We start from the raw sequence: 21103 nt of genomic DNA on the forward strand, positions 1-21103 counted from the left end.
CTTATCAGTGCATGACGCCTCTTTCGGTACGAAAATAACGTAACAAATATGTTACTTTTCATGTATTTATTTAGGGCTTAAACGTTGTTAAATAACAACAGATATACTGATATTTATGAAAAGTTGGTTAAAAATAAAAATGTATTTATTTAGAGCTGAAATGTTATTTAAAAATAACATAAATATATTTACTTTAATAAGAAACTTGAAATAAATAAAGGTAAAGTAGGCCACTTTCTAATAATTTAATGATCCAATTGACTACATTTATCATGCTGTTACTTATATGGCCTAATGGAACAATACGGACATAATTATCTGTGATTAAGATTAGCAGTGACCCACTTTTTGATATCTGGTGTGGCAAATTATTTCGGATTTACCAGCTCTCCCACTTTGCTTGTTATATTCAACATAGCAATATAATAATAACATAAAAATATTTAAATAACTTTAATTAGAGAGAGTCAGATTTCAGAAAATGTCCTTACAAAATATACTAGGCCTATAGTAAATGCAAATTCCCTATAATACATTATTTGCTGCACGTAAAACTTAAATAACTCGCATAATAATTACGCTACCTATCAGTGTTTTGATGAAAAAGGAAAAATCATTCGAACTGTACATGGTTGTAACATCGGTCCAGTAGGTGGCGCTGTAGTTCAATACATATAACAGAATCACATCCACAGAAATATTACATGCCTTCACAAGAAAATTAAATATAGAATTAGTCCGATTAATTTAAATTAGACCAGGTTATTAGACCCATAAAAGTGATATGGAATGAAATGGAAAAACAGGCCTTAATTAACCCCAAATACAAACAATGAAATTACTTTAATAGTAATTAATAACAGTAATGTATTCTACTAATATGAGCATGGAAAAAACATTGATACACATATCATGTTTTGTTGATATTAAGATTGAAGTGTGTGGCATCGCTAGATATAAGGAAAGGTAATGATATTTAACTTAAATATATCACATTAGATGTATTTTTTTAAGACATAATTTGACAAACTGTCTAACTATTTAATTAACACATACTAAATTTGGTCTGAGTCTGACAGCATCAAAACACAAAATCCAGACGTTCATATATTTCCCATTGGAGGGCACTGTTACTTTTTTGCACTTGAGCTGAGAAGGACTTTTGGCTTTTAAGGTCATTCTGCCAGACAAATAATAAAAATGTCTCTATTTTTGACATACATTTTGTAAAAAATTATGGCGACAGACAACTCTCGTACATTTTTATACAGCACTTGATTTGTGAACCCTACCAAAATTGTGCACTAAAGGCCAGTGGGATAAAGCTACCACTATAGTTGCATAATATTAATAAAGCTATAACCACAGCGAAGAGAACAGCTTATATTAAGAACATTTCTTGCTCATGATGAGGGATTCAGTGTTACCACAGGCCATCAGTAGTTGCAAAGATTACTCAGGCTTTTTATCATTCATATCTGCCACTGCACAGAGTGAGGGAGCAGGGAGAGGGAGGAAATGGCTTGACGTGTGTCACTACAGTGTGAAGCTATCTCTCCAGGCACGGTGCTGCTGACAAATACAGTTATGTAGGAAGCAAATGTAAAGATTAACATTCATCCAGTGACAAACAGAAAGACTTCCACAGAGGGATTATGCCATTTTTGACTTTACATACTGTATGTACAACAACAAAATATGTACAACCCTTCCTGAACGTGTTCAATTTGCATATTCAATTTTACAAAAACATTAATACTTTTAAACCTTTTAAAATATGAACACTGTCTGTTAGCGATGTCCAATTCTTCCTCTGCTCTCTGCAGTCAGTCCTTGCCTCGGTATGTGATGTTTGTGAATGTTGATGTGGCACCTTTGTAGAGGGGGTTGTGGCCCTATAAGAATACAAATCTAGTTATCATTCAGTATGCATTTACACAGAATTCACCAAAAAAAAAAAAGCTGAAAATTGAAAATCTACGCACCCTCAAGCCATACAAAATTTAGCTTCTTCATAGGAACAGATTTGGAGAAATTTAGCATTACATTACTTGCTCCTCAGTGGATCCTCTGCAGTGAATGGGTGCCGTCAGAACGAGAGTCCGAACAGCTGATAAAAACCATCACAGTAATCCACAGTCCTCTAGTCCATTAATTAACGTCTTGTGTAAAGTTGCATGTTTTTAAGTAACAAAACCATCATTAAGGTGTTTTTAACTTTCCATCGCTTCTGGCTAAAATACAATAATAACGCAGTCCATCTCCTGTTATTCTCTCACATCAAAATCCACCAACATCTTTGTTTAAAATTATTTTGGACTGGTTTTGCTTGTAAATGGTGCTTGATCTTGATCCGATTCAGACGAGACAACTTTTTCACTAGAGAAAAGGCAATATTATGGATAGAGGACTCATATTTTAGCTGGAAGCAACAGTTTAAGTTAAAACATCTTAATAATGGATTTATTACAAACAGTTTTTTGCTTCACAAGACATTAACTGATAGACTGGAGTCGTGTGGATTACTTGTGGATTAATGTGATGTTTTTATCTGCTGTTTGGACTCTCATTCTGACGGCACCCATTCACTGCAGAGGATCTACTGATGAGCAAGTGATGTAATGCTAAATTTCTCCAAATCTGTTCCGATTAAAAAAAACAAATGCATCTTGGATGGCCTGAGGGTGAGGAAATTTTCAGCAAATTTTCATTTTTGGGTGAACTATTCCTTTAAACAAGTTACACACAAATTACACATATTTCAACATAAAAGTTTAAGTAGGGAGCTCAGTATTGAGCAGAGGGGATCAGAGGGTTCACATGTGGCTCGAGACCTCACAGGGAAAGCCTAATTAGCATTGGATAATTTAAAACAAAACTTGCCCAGGGGTACAGAGGCTTTTTCTTTGTTCTGAAGGGGAAAACAGCATGCCACTGAAACAGTAAAATCATCCTGCCAACATCTATAGTTCACCAAGCTACTTACACACAGTAATTTGAGCTTTTTACATTAAACAGAGAGGTGTGGGAGTGTAAATGTTTTTGGTTATGTATCCTGAGTTCTTTGATCAGTTAGCTTCTGTCTGAAATGTACTGCACTATGCATACAGTGTGTATTTTTGCACTTCACTAACCGTTTCCCACTTGGCACGTGCCCGCTCCTCCTCAAACTTAGCAAATTCACGCCGATCATGGATGGTGATGAGCAGTTTCCAGATAAGCAGGGCAGCCAGACCCAAGAACAAAATGGCACCAGCTACTGACAGGAGCACCACCAAGATATCAGGGCCTTTAGGACAGTCTATTACACAGGAAAAGGAAATGTAGGTGAAAGATGCTTCTATTTTAAAGTGTGACTTATGATGAATAGAAAGTTCACAAGAACAGGATGTATTTGAAATAGAAATCTTTTGAAACACCATAAATGACTTACTGTCACTTTTGATCAATGTAATACGCTACGTCCTTGCTGAATAAAAGTTAAAAAAAAAAAGCTATAGGCTCGCTTCTCTATATAGTCTTGTGTCTGTCTATTTGCTTCCTGTCTGAACCATTCCTATCCCAGTAGGAATTACATTGTGTCAGCAGGTTCTTCAGTAGCTTGGATGTTGTTTATTGCTGTGTGTTTTTACAAGGTGGGGTGCTCCCTGGGTTCCAGGGATGTGTGTGCCACTAATAGAGCCCATGTTCCACATGTGTGTCCATTAAAGCAGAGCAGCAGACTCTCACTGCGGGCTCCTGAATTTACAGCCGTCACACATTGCACATATACCTACACTTCCATACGCTTACGCAAACACCTAGAAACTAGAAACACTAATTCTGTAAATAATATACTTCCGTTTAGTTTTCTCAAACAATCTTTGTACAAAGATAGAGACCAGCGTCTCAAGCAAAGTAAACACATTGATTTTCTTCAGCAGTAAGAGCATTAACAGAATGTTACCTGGCTCTTTCACCAGAAACAAGATGGATTTGCCACTGTTGTCCTCATAGTACTGAAACCTTTGCACGCAGTCGTCCTCATCCTTATAGGTGCAATTCACTGCATTCTTATCATGGAAAACTGTATGGTAACGGAGGGTTACAAAAGAAGGCTACAGAAAAAGCTAGAATGCTATAAATAAAATGAAATAATAAAATAAAATGATAATGTGATAATGGTACCCAAATCATCCACCAGTCTGATTTCATCTCTGCAGATTCGAGTGCAGGAGTCATCATCGAAGAGTTTCCCTCTCTTAAAGTGCTTACACTCTACACAGTCCCTAGAGAGAGAGAAAGATCTTTTACTTAAATAAAGATTTGACATAAACTTTTAAACTTGAATTGCCTATGTTTGGATTAGAATACTAGTTTACTGCTTACTGAATACTGCATAGTATAACCTAGTAAAAAATAAATATACTAAAATGTATTTGAGATACATTTATTTCATGCTAAGTATACTACAAATACATTTACATATTTATGTCCTTAATAAAATTACCCTGCAATTGTACCTTTAGTATACTACACGGGCATACTTAAAGTCTGTTAATTAGTTGGAACAACTAATTTTGCACTTAATGCAATCTAATTGTGCGGAAGTAGTGCTGAAGACCAACTAAAGATATACTGAAGTATATATGATTGTGCTAAAGTGGAACTATTGCAAGTATACTTCAGGTACACTTTAAATATCTTGCATTTAAAGATCATACAATCATCATCAATAGTGACATTAAAACACATTTCAGGCTTAATATTAGGAAATGTGCATTGTGCACAAGTAGTACTCCAAATGAAGTTGAATTATAATTTATTATATCAGTAAGTCTCGAGTGATATGTCAGTAAATATGTCAATAGATTTGAACTATACTTAGTATGAAATAAATGTATTTTAAATATATATATATATTTTTTTTTACTAGGGTAAAGTATACTACTTACTGAATACTGTGTAGTATAAACCGTATACGTCCATAATATATTTTTTAAAAACTGCATGTGAATAAGAACGTCTTACAGAATAATAAACATTCCAAATAGTAGTGTTACATTGTGGTTACATGACCAGATCATATTGCATGCTAAATTCAACTATTGCCATCCAATTAGAAATACAAATGGTTATTTTGCACGTTTAAGGCTTTTGGCAGTTAAACCAAATAATGGGTCAAGAAATACAAGTTAATCACAGTTAAAACACTCTGTTCAAGCAATCAAAGGCCAATGGACATTTGAAAAATGCACATTTTGGAAAATGTACAAGGTCATCTCGGTATTCTATGCATACACAAAATGTACAATAAAATTTGTTGGTATGCTATTCTGAACATGTTATTTTATGCTTAATATAGGAGTTACGCTTACTTCTTCAAGGTACAGGCATCAGGGCAGGTGGGGCATTTGTCGCAGGTGGAGCCGTAGGCCCCAGGCTGAGTGCACTCACAGCTCCCACACACACACTGACCACGACCGCTGCACAACAGCCCCAAACTGGACATGCAGGTGTCTGTACGAGTAGAACAGTTGCAGTTCTCCCCCTTCCAGTCTGAATCACACTGGCAAAACCCACAGGAACAAGTGCCATGACCTGGAATGAGCCATGTAGGGAAAAATAACACAAAAATGGGAATGAGTGGGCAGACTCCACATGATTGTAGAATTTAGACACTTTTTTGACCATCTATTTGCTTGTTTTACCCGTGAAAGAAAGCTTTCCATGATGAATCTCATAATGTAATAAGGTAAGTTTGAACCTGAGCCCATAAAAGTGCCTCATGTACGGAGTTGTACATTCCATACATGCATAGAAAAAAACCGACTAATTTCCAAATATTATGCTGAGGCTTTCCATGTTTAACAAATTAAATTCCCCAATCACACTCAGCTGTTGTCAAACAGCTCCATCTTTCATTTTTTATTACAGAGATTTCTAAAAATGGACATCTGGGGCCTTGAATGTGAGGAATGTGACAGAACTGATATGATAGTCGTAATATATTTCACTTGACGTTCAATGGCAGAATGCTGAGCTCCATTACATGCGTGATTTACAGTTATAATTATAAACACATTTGCAGCAGTGTGCATGTTTGCTTAGGAGATTACAGTGCTTTATTCCTTAGCAAAACAATGTTTATGAGTGATTTGGGATTTTGGTTGAAAATACAACAATGATGCAGCTAAATCAAAAACAAAACCACATGGAAATAGAACAATGGCTAACCAAATGTAAAAAATAACATTGTATTGTGTGTAATTATTCTTCCCAGAGACAACAATACAAACTCTTCACATCAGCCTAAACACCACTTTACTCCCTCACTGGGCTATTTTTGGTTCACTGACATCATCAGTGTGTGACAACGCAGAAAGGCATTTTCTGGATTACTTGGACCTCTGGGAGTATGCTGTAAGAACCTTCTTGTAGATCTACAAGATGTCTTCTCTTAAAAATGCTCAGTTTGTTACAGCAGAGGCTGAAATCTTTTGGAATCACGACTACAGAGATCTGGTTTTGTTTAAGTGAGAAACCAACCCCCTTCCAAGAGGTACACAACTTCAAGAGGTGCACTATAGCGTTTTATAGCCCACCCGGAGCCCACTGCTCCGGGTGTGTGTTCACGGTGTGTGTGTGTTCACTGCTGTGTGTGTGCACTTTGGATGGGTAAATGCAGAGCACTAATTCCGAGTATGGGTCACCATACTTGGCCACATGTCACGTCACTAAAAAAAAAAAAATAGTTATTATTTTTTTTACATAAACTCTTCGGCCATTCCAACTCAAACGCGCCCCAGTGGAACATCAGCACCTCGTCTGAAGAACAAACACACGTCTCAAATAGGTCAACACATGGTTTAGCCTGCCAAGTCCCACAGAGCCTGTTTATTTATAAGAGAAATTCGTTCTTCGACTAGCACAGGAGACATTTTAGTGTTATTGTATAATTCCTTTGAGGTGAGGTAGGGAACAAGGAATCTTACTCGTAAAGAAAGACTTTTGTACAATATAATAGGCTGTGAAAAAAACATGTTGTGAGTTTGTCAAGGCTGAGATGCAGGAGCCCTAAAAAGTATTTGGACCCCTAGGTCTCTTTAAAAATGTATAAGTGTCTTTGCATTATATAACAAAATATTAAACCAAGTGGCATTATGTTGTGCTGTTCAAGCAAATGTTTCTGCAAAAAGACATTTGTAATAATTTCTATGGTAAAACAAAATATATATGTTTAAAAATGTAAAAATATTCACTCATAAGAATCATTTGTTTGGGAAACTGACTACATTAGTTGCACTGTATGGTTTTGATTCACTAAAAAGATCAGACTCAAAAGAATAATTTGTTCGGGAATCTGACTACACTGGTTGCTCTGTTCAAAAGAATCATTTGTTCGGGAATCCGACTACACTGGTTGCACTGTATGGTTTTGATTCACTAAAAAGATCAGACTCAAAAGAATAATTTGTTCGGGAATCTGACTACACTGGTTGCACTGTATGGTTTTGATTCACTAAAAAGATCAGACTCAAAAGAATCATTTGTTCGGGAATCCGACTACACTGGTTGCACTGTATGGTTTTGATTCACTAAAAAGATCAGACTCAAAAGAATAATTTGTTCGGGAATCTGACTACACTGGTTGCACTGTATGGTTTTGATTCACTAAAAAGATCAGACTCAAAAGAATCATTTGTTCGGGAATCCGACTACACTGGTTGCACTGTATGGTTTTGATTCACTAAAAAGATCAGACTCAAAAGAATAATTTGTTCGGGAATCTGACTACACTGGTTGCACTGTATGGTTTTGATTCACTAAAAAGATCAGACTCAAAAGAATCATTTGTTCGGGAATCCGACTACACTGGTTGCACTGTATGGTTTTGATTCACTAAAAAGATCAGACTCAAAAGAATAATTTGTTCGGGAATCTGACTACACTGGTTGCACTGTATGGTTTTGATTCACTAAAAAGATCAGACTCAAAAGAATCATTTGTTCGGGAATCCGACTACACTGGTTGCACTGTATGGTTTTGATTCACTAAAAAGATCAGACTCAAAAGAATAATTTGTTCGGGAATCTGACTACACTGGTTGCACTGTATGGTTTTGATTCACTAAAAAGATCAGACTCAAAAGAATCATTTGTTCGGGAATCCGACTACACTGGTTGCACTGTATGGTTTTGATTCACTAAAAAGATCAGACTCAAAAGAATAATTTGTTCGGGAATCTGACTACACTGGTTGCACTGTATGGTTTTGATTCACTAAAAAGATCAGACTCAAAAGAATCATTTGTTCGGGAATCCGACTACACTGGTTGCACTGTATGGTTTTGATTCACTAAAAAGATCAGACTCAAAAGAATCATTTGTTCGGGAATCCGACTACACTGGTTGCACTGTATGGTTTTGATTCACTAAAAAGATCAGACTCAAAAGAATCATTTGTTCGGGAATCCGACTACACTGGTTGCACTGTATGGTTTTGATTCACTAAAAAGATCAGACTCAAAAGAATCATTTGTTCGGGAATCCGACTACACTGGTTGCACTGTATGGTTTTGATTCACTAAAAAGATCAGACTCAAAAGAATCATTTGTTCGGGAATCCGACTACACTGGTTGCACTGTATGGTTTTGATTCACTAAAAAGATCAGACTCAAAAGAATCATTTGTTCGGGAATCCGACTACACTGGTTGCACTGTATGGTTTTGATTCACTAAAAAGATCAGACTCAAAAGAATCATTTGTTCGGGAATCCGACTACACTGGTTGCACTGTATGGTTTTGATTCACTAAAAAGATCAGACTCAAAAGAATCATTTGTTCGGGAATCCGACTACACTGGTTGCACTGTATGGTTTTGATTCACTAAAAAGATCAGACTCAAAAGAATCATTTGTTCGGGAATCCGACTACACTGGTTGCACTGTATGGTTTTGATTCACTAAAAAGATCAGACTCAAAAGAATAATTTGTTCGGGAATCTGACTACACTGGTTGCTCTGTATGGTTCCGATTCTGTAAAAAGAACTGGTCATAAGAATAATTCGTTCGGGAATTCGATTACAGTGGTTGTACTGTATGTTTTTGATTCACAAAAAAGAAACAGCTTATATGAATAATTTGTTCAGGAATCAGACTACACTGTTTTCACTGTATAGTTTTGATTTACTGAAACCAATCCACTCATAATAATCATTTGTTCAGGAAATGGACCACACTGGTTGTACTGTATGTTTTTGATTTACTAAAAAATGTCTGAATGTCTCAAAACTCATAAGAATCATTTGTTCGGGAATCGGACTACACGTTGCATTGCATGTTTCTGTTTCTCTAAAAAAATGACTCATATGAACAATTTGTTTCCATATGAGAACATCATTCAGTTCTGGATTTTTTTAAAATTCGGTTTTCAGTTCCTAAACCTGGAAAAAATGATTACTTCCCCCAAATTTGTTTGCAAATGCCACTGGGTTGGATATTTTGCATCTGATTCAAATACATTTACACATTTAGTTTAAAAGTGTCCAAAAACACTTGTTGGGATCACTGTTAATGTCACATCCAACAGTCTAATAATAAAACTCTATCACACTCTCTATCATCCACAAATCTTTTCTTACCTGAGCACAGCTCTCCTTTGTACCGCAGGCAGCTGAAATCGTCACACTCACACCTCTTCCCCCACACCTTGCCGAAATCATTATTGTGGCACACACACTGGCCACACACACAGTCTCCACGGCCGCTGCAGACCACTTTGTCTGGCCCGGTGCAGGCGTCCTGCTCGGTGGGGCTGTAGTCCCCCTCTGCACATTCACACCTGGGACCCAATCGTCCCGGGTTGCACAGGCAGATCCCACACTCGTAGGTGCCATTGCCATGGTGACAGACGGGACTGTCAGGCTCTGCCTTAGCTTGGCATTTACACTCACACTCGAAGTTGACTGTGATCTGCAAGGTGTCTTTGAAGCCCACCGGTTTGATGGTGAAGGTCTTGCGCTTCTCTTTAGGACAGCCTCTGGCCCGAGCTTCTACACTGAAGGATACCTGGGGAGATGGGATTGAGGGAGTGTGGAGTTGTTACAGAGCACTGGTGTTCACAAACATGAATTATTATACATTACAAAGTTGTACTGTAGGACCATAATAGGCTTTGGGGTCAGATTTTTTAAAGAAAATTTATACTTTTAATCAGCAAGGATATAGTAAATTGATCAAAGGTGACCAAAAATTATTTTGGTTTCCACAACAATATTAGCAATAAGTAGCACATTTGTTTTCAACATTGATAATATTAGAAATATTTATTGAGAACCAAAAAAAAAAAATAGAAAATAGGTACTATTTTGAACTGTAACTATTAAATATGAAATATTTTACAATATTACTGTATTTTAGATTAAACAAATGCAGCCTTGATGAGCATAAGAGTTTTCTTTCAAAATATTATAAAATCGAACTGACCCTAACCAATTAATTGTAGTGTATATCCAATAAAATGTAAATACAACAAATAATTGAATATTAAAAACATGTATAAATGAAATATTATAATTATAATTAATGAAAATATGTTTTCTAATAATGTCAAATCAGTACTTTACTGGTCTGTCACAGCAATGTAATGTTTTTATTGTTGTTCACCACTTGAAGACTTGATTTTTGTAAGTGAAGTATATATATAATATAGTAAATATATAATATAATATAATATAATATAATAATTGAAAATAAAATAATATTTGTTCAGTCTTATATTTCTTATGGAGAATGTTTAGCCATTATGTACATGACATACAGTATGTGAGTGTTATTCCATTGCTGACAGTCAGTGAGTAGGCTGCCTAACATGTGATTGTGTTGGACTGACAGACAGTCTGAACTGAAGGCTGGGTGGTGTGAGTCAGAGCAGCACGGAAGAACAGGAAACAGGCGAGTCTGATCCTGAGACACACTCAGCAAAAAGAGTAATGGCACAGTTACACCCACTTGTCCTGAATGTGTAAAAGTTTTTACAGTTGACCATTTATAAGGAAGGGAGTGAAACCACAACATTTCATGCAACTCATTTATCGAAGAAGGCTGATGATTGCACATTAGAAAGGACATTTCCTGTGCTCCTCCTCTTGTGGAATATGTCAAGACCTCAGAGTGGGTATATGACTGAAAAGAAGGAAGTGACCGAACTGACCGTAGGGGAGTTTTGGGATGAGTGGTTTGGTTGAGTTATACCAGGAATTTTAGAGTGAGAATAAAGTAACAACATGAAATCCAAATGAGGTGGATGAAGAATATTAGAGAGATGGACAGAAAGAGAGAGATAAAGAGAGAAGAGGATACTGACGGTATCTCCTCTTTTGAGGCCAGAGCAGGATCTTAGCCCAGGGATGACCTCTCCATTGAGACATGTGGCATTAAATGTCAGACTGAGCTCTTCCGGGACATTCAAGAGCTCCAGCTCAACCTTAGAACGCAGTTTCTGTTACACAAACACACAAACACAACAGCAAACAATAGATCAGTAACCACAGACAATCTGAATGGAGTAAAGCCTTTTAAAGGAATGCTCCAGGTTCAGCACAAGTTCAGCTCTATCGTTAGCATATGTAGATCATCACAGAAAATCATTCTATAGTCCATTGTCCATTTTCAATAGAGATGTATGACAGAGATGTACAGAAACATTTCTTAAACTTAAAGAAGTTGTATTGAACCTAGAAATTCCTTTTTAGTAAATGTAAAAAGGGACATTACAGCGTATGCATCCTGGATCAGCTGGATGACATTATGAGAGTCCTCGGACAGCGTGCCCACCGCAGTGCCAGGGATCAGCTCACTGTAGTTCTACAATGGATAAAGAGAGCGAAAGAAGGATAAATCTTTGAAAGTGATCTTAAAAATCATATTAGGAATTTGCCATACTGATTTACAATAACATTTATTACCCTTCTTACCTTATAGAGTGATTCCACATGGCTAGTCACAGCAAAGATGAGATTTATATTGTTCTCTGACATTTTCTCTGTGATTAATGCCAGGGATGGGTAGTCCTGAAAAAAATGTAATCCATTAGTATGTATAAATAAAGGTAATATAAACTTAATTTAAGAGTTTTCATATGCTGTACAGTGTGTCTAATGCTAAATACCCTATCAAAGTGAATGTTTTGTCTATATGTTTCACCCAAAATTGACTAAAATGTAGGGATGTAACGATTTACTCTACTCACAATGCGATATGATTCACAATATTGATTTCACAAAATGATTTTCTCACGATTTTTTTAACAAAATGAGATTTAAGACATTATAAAGGCTTTTACAAAATGGTGCACATTTCTTTGTAAAATTGAATTGTCAACTAACAAAACTAAATTTAAATTTTAAAACAAAAAGATATCTCTTCATTTAAACAAACTAAGGCTTTGCCTGTGCTCTATCCATTTAAAATCAGAGGCAACCAATGTATTTTAATCAAAATCCAAACAAAGACGCTGCATACATGCAGCATGAGCAGTTTTTAAGTCAATTAATCTAAATTGGATTGTATCATTTCGAAATTTGAAACAAAAACAGCTTTGTGAAACCTTACTATATTAAACATCTGCATGAAACAAAACCAGCAGGCGGGCTGAATGAAAATGCAAATTCACTCTCTGACAGCAGGTGGCACTTATGGAACAGCGTTCCTTGGTTAACGCTGTAAACAAAGCAGCGCTGTGCTTATGAACACTACATTAATATGCATTAAAGGCAAGATGAAAAGAAAACACCATGTAAACTTTTCTAAAGACAGTCAGTTCCCCTTAGAAACACATTCAAATGAACTCCCACTCCCAGTTGTATCGTCATTCGTTTAACATCTCAACTGATTTGAATCGTCACATATTTGTATCCATTTTCAACCAGCTCGGGGTGCATCGTCACATCCCTACTAAAAAGTCATTAACAAGATCAGCAGAATACCATAGTTGTAGACATATTGTAGACGTTATCTGTGCCCACATAACATTGGCCATCATTGGGTCGTACAATGCCCGCCAGGCGCCCATCGAGTGCCACGTGTGTCTTCGCATCTGTGGTGAAAACCAGTAAGTGGGATGCACCTGGTCTCCAACCAATTTTCTCCTGAGAAAAAGACAAAAGTGTTCAAATAAGAAAACTTATTTTGGGCCAAAAATAACCAATGCAAAAGCTACTTGTATTGTAAAGTTCTCTGTATTTATTTTTGCTTGTTTAGAGCGTTCAACCTTGCACACGGCTGCCTGTATAATGGCATCAAAGCCTCCTTCTGGCGCGTCCCTGTTCCGAGACACCTTCTGTTTCTTCACTTCCTCTGTAAAGCGGCCGACCTCCTCTGTCAGAGAAAGAACGTGTCTGTAGCCAAACTGAGGTTGGCATTTGTATGGGATCCTATGGAAGATAATGTATTAAGATGTAGAAGGATCAGAAAAGAACATTAACGGAGAGAATTCAGAAAGTTACAATATTGGTTCTTCACGTTTGCTGACACAAATGAGTCTCAACATTTAAGCTTTAGAAAACAGCTTACAGCATAACACTTATTTATGTACGTAACTCAGCAAATGGAGACACTTCAACCATAATAGCAGTGTGTCTAAAGATGTAATATCAGATTCTGTCAGCCAACAAGTCAACCGCCCAATTACAAGTTTGAAATAAACACCCATCATCTGTAATGTTTACGTTCAGTGTGTAAATACATGTCATCACTCACGAGTAACAGGGATTTAACACGGCTTCTTGAGGTGAGATGTACATGTACGGGGACACGGGTTTATCCACGAAAGCCCCAAAGCCCATGCGTAGATTGCTGGTGGTTTTACTCATCTCTTCAGCCAGGCCTCGCCCCAGCCGTCGCAGCTGCGACAGGTCGTCATTCATGGAGTAGGACAAGTCCATCAGATAATACAAGTCCACAGGGTAGTCCTCAACCTGACGGACTTTCAGTGTGAAGACCTGGGAATCATCTGTGGGACACCAGAGTAACTATTTGGTCTAATGGAGGAACATGTGGTCACTTGTTTATGGGTTGATAAACTCACCGGGTCTCAGAGAGATGTGCATGCTCTGAGGTTGGATCTGGGTGACGTCGGTGGTGGATCCCGAGGCCTTGTCACTGAGATCTTTGTTCTCTGTCACATGCATTTTGCTGGTGGGATACTCCAGAGCTCCTCTTCTGCATCCTGCTTCTATGAGGCTCTTCTTCAGGTCACATCGGGAGGAACCAGGTACATTTTGTCCAAAATCCTGATAAGCATTTGGCAGACAGTTATACTGGTATAGGGCACTAAATAAAGATTGCAGCAGCAAACAGAATTACAAAAAACACTCTCCTCATCTGCCACTGGTCGAACAAATAAGGTAGTCCTGACCCCCAAATCATGCTAATGGTTGAGTCAGTATTTTTTTTGTATCCAGACGTCACTCAGAAAAAAACAATTACTGGATTTTTCGTCACAACTAAGGACAATCCTTATTTTACTTCCTGAATATCAAAAAGCTGGAATACATGACTCACACTTTTATGAGATAAGATGTTTCAGAACAACAGTAAAGAGAAAAACAAAGGAAGACTTGCTTTTCATTTTTCCTCTTAATAAAGATACAATGGTTGTGAGGCTTAAGTACTGGCATTGAAAACATTTCAAACTGTTTCCATCAGACATTCGCTTTAAGTTGGTATGAAAAGAACAAAAAAAATCTCTAAATGCATGTTAGATTCACACCCATTCATTTCATTTTTTGTATTTTTAACTACTTATTAACAGTAATTTATTCGGAACTCTTATTTTTGTTTTCGAAATGTCATAACTCATTTTTTCTCTAAAATGGAAAAAACTTAATCTCTTTCTTACAATCACCTGCAAGCTCACATTCTGATTTGCCTCCATCCAATCAAAAACCGATGGGTAGATGTAACAAGAATAGATCTGTCGCTACTTAAAGGGATATTTTTCTTACAAAAACGCATCGATTCGCTACAGGAGGCCTTTGTTAACCCCCCGGAGCCGTGTGAGACACTTTTTTTGTGGAAGGGTGCTTTTTATTTCACGTCTTTTGGACAGAAGGAATGCAACACCCGCTGAGTACAACGATAGAGCTTGAAAGATCAAAGACAATTTTTAATATAACTCCGACTGGATTCGTCTGAAAGAAGAAAGTCATATACACCTAGGATGCATCGGGGGTGAGTAAAACACAGCCTAATTTTTATTTTTGGGTGAACTAACCCTTTAAGTTTCATTGTGGCTTTAAAATGTCACTGACTACTCTGGTGGATGATGTGGACCATGTAGAGGATTGTAATTGCTTAAAAACTGCAAAATTATGTTTTATCATAAAACAAAACTACTCCTTGACCCACAGATGAGTCAGTCTACTTTAGTGTTATCAAGCCTGATTAATCTTCACAGAGTCATGATCTGAGCACTTGAATATTAATATTGAAAAATAGGGAATTTCCATAGGCATAATGGTTTTTATGCTGTACAAACAGTATTTTCCTATCCCCCTACACCAACCCTACCCGTAAACTTAAAAAAAACCTCAAATAAATCATTTAGTATTTTTTTTAAGCCTTTTGAATTCAGGGAATTCAAGGAAGTGTCCTCCTTCACATTGTAATATCGATATTATACCCATGTCATTATACAAATATGTCCTCATAAACCACCTAAACCTGTGCAAACATACTACAACCTCTAATATTAAAATTCTGATTTTTTTTCTATCAATCATACAGCTCCCGACTCCATCCAGGAATCTTAATACTGTAATAAAATCCAAAATAAACATTTTTCAGCTCAGTCATTAAACACTGTAGATCACCACACCTCTTGAAAGCACCAAGCACAGGTAGGATGCACTGCCAGGCACTGCTGACATGTGCTGGCTCCTCGAGAAGTACAGATGTTGGAACCTGGGAGAGAAAGAAAAGCGCAAATTTTCTATCCCCAGTTGCAATTACTTTGTAGCCTGCAGGTTTATAGAGACAAAAGCATGTCTAATCATTAACATATGATCTGATTTATTAACTCCATTTGTGGGGGATTTAAACAATCAATGTGTATCCGCATTGTTGAGATGTTTTGCATCAGACAAATAATTTCATAAACATAAAGTTCATAAAGTTCACACACTCTAAAATATGCTGGGTTGTTTCAACCCAACTTTGGGTCAAATATGGACTAACCCAACTTTTGGGTTACATTTTTACATTACATTTTTAACCCAAAAGTTGGGTTAGTCCATATTTGACCCAAAGTTGGGTTGAAACAACCCAGCATTTTTTAGAGTGCATACACATATCAGGCTTTTATCAGACCTGATCTGTCAGATATACTCAGAGCATAAGTCAAGTGCATACTGATCAAAAGTCTTTGCCGAAGTCTTTTATAGTGGGAAAAATGTTGGTCCATGTAGTGCATCTAACGAATAATGTTGATGTTTTAGGGAAAGAAAGAAAGGCAATTAAAAAAGTGTGTTCAGACGAAATTAAGGATAGAAGCAAATTATTTGACAGTCAGAATTAAGTCAAATATCTTCATCCGCTGTCTTGAACCACATAAGTTCAGACATAAAATATATGATAAAATATAAAAACGTAATCAAACAAGACAAAAAAAGTAACAGGACACAAGCTATAAAACAAGTTTACAGAAACTGAAAAGACGGGACGTACCTAGCCCAGCATCAGTTAGGAATACAATTACGCAATAAATCCATAAACTGAAGAGTTTAGGTGAAGTTTTCTCCATCTCGGTTAACTTGTCAGTCAGTTGATACAGGCGTTTATCGCTCTTCTCTACTAGTAGGCTACATCGGCGGTTTGTGCGGTCTGTGCCCTCCTCCTCCTCTTCCTTTACGCTCCAGCACAGACATCGGACCAACACCAAATATAGAGTAAATTGTGGCAAAACTGGCTTTATTTCCGAGAGAGGGGGCAGAGGAGGGGCCGACTCGCGAACATTTGCCGCAGGTCTTGTATGGAAACCATAAATTCCTTTAAAGGGGTCATATGATGCTATTTTAAAGATCATGTTGTGTATTTGGTGTAACAGAATATGTTGACATGCTTTAATGTTAAAAAAACACATTAGTTTTCAAATACTGTACATTATTGTCACAGTGATTAAAACAGTGTATTTTTTTTTTATTTCCTTTTTTTTTTTTTTTACGACGATCACAGTGTTAACATCACTGACTTAAGAAAAAAATGAATGGACAAACTGACGCATATATGAGAAATGGAACAGCCTGTCTGACATAGGCTTAATCAAAGTGGACATAATCACGTTTTTTAAACACAGGCTATTAGAGATTTCAGTAGGCTAACACACGGTAATCGATTAAATATAACAGAACACAGATTACCCACACAAAACCTTTTCTTCCCCGGTATGTTGGATTTTAATCATGGTAACTGATAATTGAACAATGATGCAATGAAAAGCTTATAAAGCGACGGAGGTTTTCATATAAGTTGTTAAAAACGGTTGTGATGGATTATGACCAATGATGAATTATGAATTATTTTCTATTTCATCTGCCTAATCATGTCATACAAAAGTTAGTCTGGACATTTAGGGGTTGAAGTAGGCTAGTGGTTAGAAACCAATCGAATTTAGAGAAATTTAAATTATTTTCCATTTCATCTGCCTAATTTGTCAAATTCTAATTCATTACACCTCAAACGTAATTTTTTTTCATAGTGACCACTGTTCACAGGAAAACGTGTTAGGCTATCTGTGGTAAACTTTCTTTCAGATCGTTGTAAGTAGACCTAACACAAACAAAAGGATAGACAAATTAACAGTCTCCCACCCATCTACGAATTTCTCTATAATTTACCCAGATTATATGGGTACTGTTCTCCCTCTAGTGGCTAAATTGTGAATATTTTACTTAGAGAAAAAAGTTTTATGTCAAGCAATCTTTTACTGAATATATATTTTAAAGTATTAAAATAGAAAATGATTTTTTATTATTTAAAATTGTAATGTGCCTAATATTTAACGATATTATAAATGTAGCCTTGATGAGCATAAGAGACTTTAGTAGGCCTACCAACAACAAAAAAATCATTCTGATCTCAAACGGTTGAACGGCAGTGTATATATTAGTCACATATCACACATTTAAAGATTGACCAATTATGGAAAATACACAAGTAACACAACCCTCATTTACAAGTTCTATCACATGACTTTTTTCTGTTGTTATTCTTTGCACTACAGCTTAATGCATGTGGTCATGTGGACTCTGAAACACATAAAATAAAATATTCACAGTCATAAGCTGAAGCAAAAGAGGCAGAATAGAAAAAACACATCTATGTACTGCAAGAATAACTTATTTTCCTCACTTAAGACATAAGCCCTACTCATCAGCATCACCTTTTCCAAAATACAAAATCATTCTTTTTGAATTGTAATGTCGATTGTAATTCCTCATGCCCTGCTTACCCATGATTTCACATTACATATGAGTTACTGTTACCAAACACACATTTCACACACTTCTCAGTTCCAGTAATTTGGTTATAAAACGCATCTGAATCTGAATCTATTTAATACATTTCCCCTCTTATCTCTGATTTTATTACATATCATGTTGCATGCACTTTCTTCTTTTGCTGAGCATAAAACATACACCATATGTTCCAGCTGAAATGTCATGCATAAATATCAGCTGAACATTTTGCTTTAATTGTTACAGAAATGAAAGAGTTCACCCAAAATTTAAAATTAGCTGAAAATGTACTTACCCTCAGGTCATCCAATATGTAAATGAGTGTTTTTCTTCATCAGAACAGATCTAAGAGAAATTTAGTATTACATAACTTGCTCACCAATGGATCATCTGTAGTGAATGGGTGCCGTCAGGATGAGAGTCAAAACAGATGATAATTATCCACAAGTAATCCACACGACTCCAATAAACAAATTCACCATTGAGATGTTATTTAATTTCAAACCATTGCTTTCAGCGGAAATCATCTATCCAAATATTGCTTTCTGCAGTGAAAAATTCATTGTCATGTCTGATACAGGAGAGAAATATGCACAGATCAAGCATCATGTACAAGCAAAAACAGTCCAAAACAGTTCTAAATTTTTGATGTGAGAGGACAACAGGGAATGGATTTTTTAAAGGTTTAAAGTTAAAATGACTAATTGATTAACTGGAGTCGTATTCTGGATTATTGTGATGTTTTTATCAGCTGTTTGGACTCTCATTCTGATGGCACCCATTCACTGCAGAGAACACATTGGTGAGCAAGTTATGTATTGATAAATTTATCTAAATCTGTTCCGATGAAGAAACAAACTCGCCTACATCTTGGATGGCCTGAGGGTACATACATAACATACATTTTAATGGCGAATGAATACAGCATTAGGCAAGGCAAGGCAAGTTTATTTATATAGCACATTTCGTACACAATGGTAATTCAAAGTGCTTTACATAAAATAAAGTAAAATAATCATTAAAAAAAATCACAAAAATAAAACAAGGAATTTAAAAACTTTGAAAATGATTAAAACAATTATTTAAAATGAATTTAAGACATAAAAGATCATTAGAAAATGATTATACATAAAATACAGTGCAATCAGTTCGGATTGCATAAAATACAGTGCAATCAGTTCTGACCGCACAGTGCTCATTCAATAAATGCACAGTTAAACAGATGAGTTTTGAGTCTAGATTTTAAATGTGACTAATGTTTTAGCACATCTGATATCTTCTGGAAGCTGGTTCCAACTGCGGGCGGCAAAATAGCTAAAAGCGGATTGCCCTTGTTTTGTGTGAACCCTTGGTATTTCTAACTGACTCGATCCTAATGATCTGAGTGGTCTGTTAGGTTTATATTCAGTGAACATATCTGCTATGTATTTAGGTCCTAGGCCATTGAGTGATTTATAAACGAGTAAAAGTACTTTAAAATCAATCTTAAATATAACTGGTAGCCAGTGTAAGGACCTAAGGACTGGTGGGATATGCTCAGATTTTCTGGTTCTAGTCAGAATCCTGGCAGCAGCGTTCTGGATTTCTGTTTTTTTTTGTTTTTTTTAATAATTTTATTTATAACAGTTTTTATATAAACATAAAACAAATAAAAGTCTCACAAAATGTATAGAAAAAATATACTGTACACAAAAATCTCAAAAAAAGAAAAAAACAAAAAACAAGAGACCCCCCACCTACCCCCACGAACAGGCACCAGATACAATTAAAAATATACACCTTAAACAAAGACATACGAAATCAAACATAAACAAAACGTTAAAGATGGAGTGAAGGAATAAAACAGAGAAGCTATCCATTCAACTCTTAAAAAGATACCTAAGGAAGGGGCCCCAGATTTTATCAAATGTTTTAGAAGCATCGATCTTGGAAAAGCGAATCCTTTCGAGCTTAAGGGCGGCAACCATCTCCGCCAACCATTTATGAACACTGGGCGGTAAAGAGGACTTCCAATCCCTCAAAATCACCCTTTTAGCTACTACCATACCAAACATAAGAGACAATTGCTGAGAATGTGTTAATGCTAATGTAGGGTCAGAACATCCAAGCAAAGCTAATTCAAGATCTGGAGTGATATCTTCTCCAAAAACATTTGAATACCACTGAAAAATATTCTTCCAAAACTCAGAAATCTCAGGGCAAAACCAAAAAGAATGAGCATGTGTGCCATCTGAGCTCTTACATCTTTCACATAATGGGGAAATTGAAGGGTAAATTTTATTGAGTTTAGTTTTGGTATAGTGTAACCTATGCAATACTTTAAACTGTATAAGTTGTAATCTAGCATTAATAGAGCAGGTATGAATTCGTTTCAGTCCCTCTACCCAAATCTCATTTGAGATATTAATCCTTTTCCCATGCTACTCTGAGGTGATCTGAAGACACTGCAAAATGAGAAACAAACAAAGAAACAAACCGTGTCACCAAATGTTTGTCCATAGGAGGTTGACCCAAAAGATCATACAGATCATGATCCTGAGGCAAATCCTGAAACTCAGTAAAAGAATGTTTTATGTAGTGGCGCACCTGTAAATATCGGAAAAAA

At 36.3% G+C, this 21103-nt stretch overlaps 1 protein-coding gene across 1 annotated transcript; it reads right to left on the bottom strand.

Annotated features, from left to right (window-relative positions):
* Positions 1-508: 508 nt before the first annotated feature.
* Positions 509-16908, bottom strand: LOC107698806 (integrin beta-3-like). The gene is made up of 15 exons (XM_016499910.1): positions 16709-16908; positions 15861-15946; positions 14070-14274; positions 13742-13994; positions 13254-13416; positions 12970-13131; positions 11959-12054; positions 11759-11848; positions 11349-11483; positions 9625-10051; positions 5358-5580; positions 4168-4268; positions 3947-4066; positions 3135-3301; positions 509-1895 (listed from the first exon to the last, which is right to left on the bottom strand). Exons 1-15 carry the CDS (start codon positions 16782-16784, stop codon positions 1827-1829), a joined length of 2373 nt encoding a protein of 790 aa, XP_016355396.1. The 5' UTR covers positions 16785-16908; the 3' UTR covers positions 509-1826.
* Between the last annotated feature and the right edge of the window lie 4195 nt (positions 16909-21103).

This window comes from Sinocyclocheilus anshuiensis, unplaced genomic scaffold (genome assembly GCF_001515605.1).
Source record: "Sinocyclocheilus anshuiensis isolate Anshui unplaced genomic scaffold, SAMN03320099.WGS_v1.1 scaffold230, whole genome shotgun sequence".
NCBI classification, from domain to species: Eukaryota; Metazoa; Chordata; class Actinopteri; order Cypriniformes; family Cyprinidae; genus Sinocyclocheilus; species Sinocyclocheilus anshuiensis.

Bases quoted from the DNA above. Each gene is read 5' to 3' on its own strand.
- LOC107698806 (XM_016499910.1), bottom strand. From the start codon at position 16,784: ATGGAGAAAACTTCACCTAAACTCTTCAGTTTATGGATTTATTGCGTA. The intron at 13,132-13,253 runs GTTGAACGCTCT...TCTTTTTCTCAG, and splicing joins TACAGGCAGCCGTGTGCAAG to GAGAAAATTGGTTGGAGACC. The intron at 10,052-11,348 runs GTCAGTATCCTC...CCATCTCCCCAG, and splicing joins GCCTCAAAAGAGGAGATACC to GTATCCTTCAGTGTAGAAGC.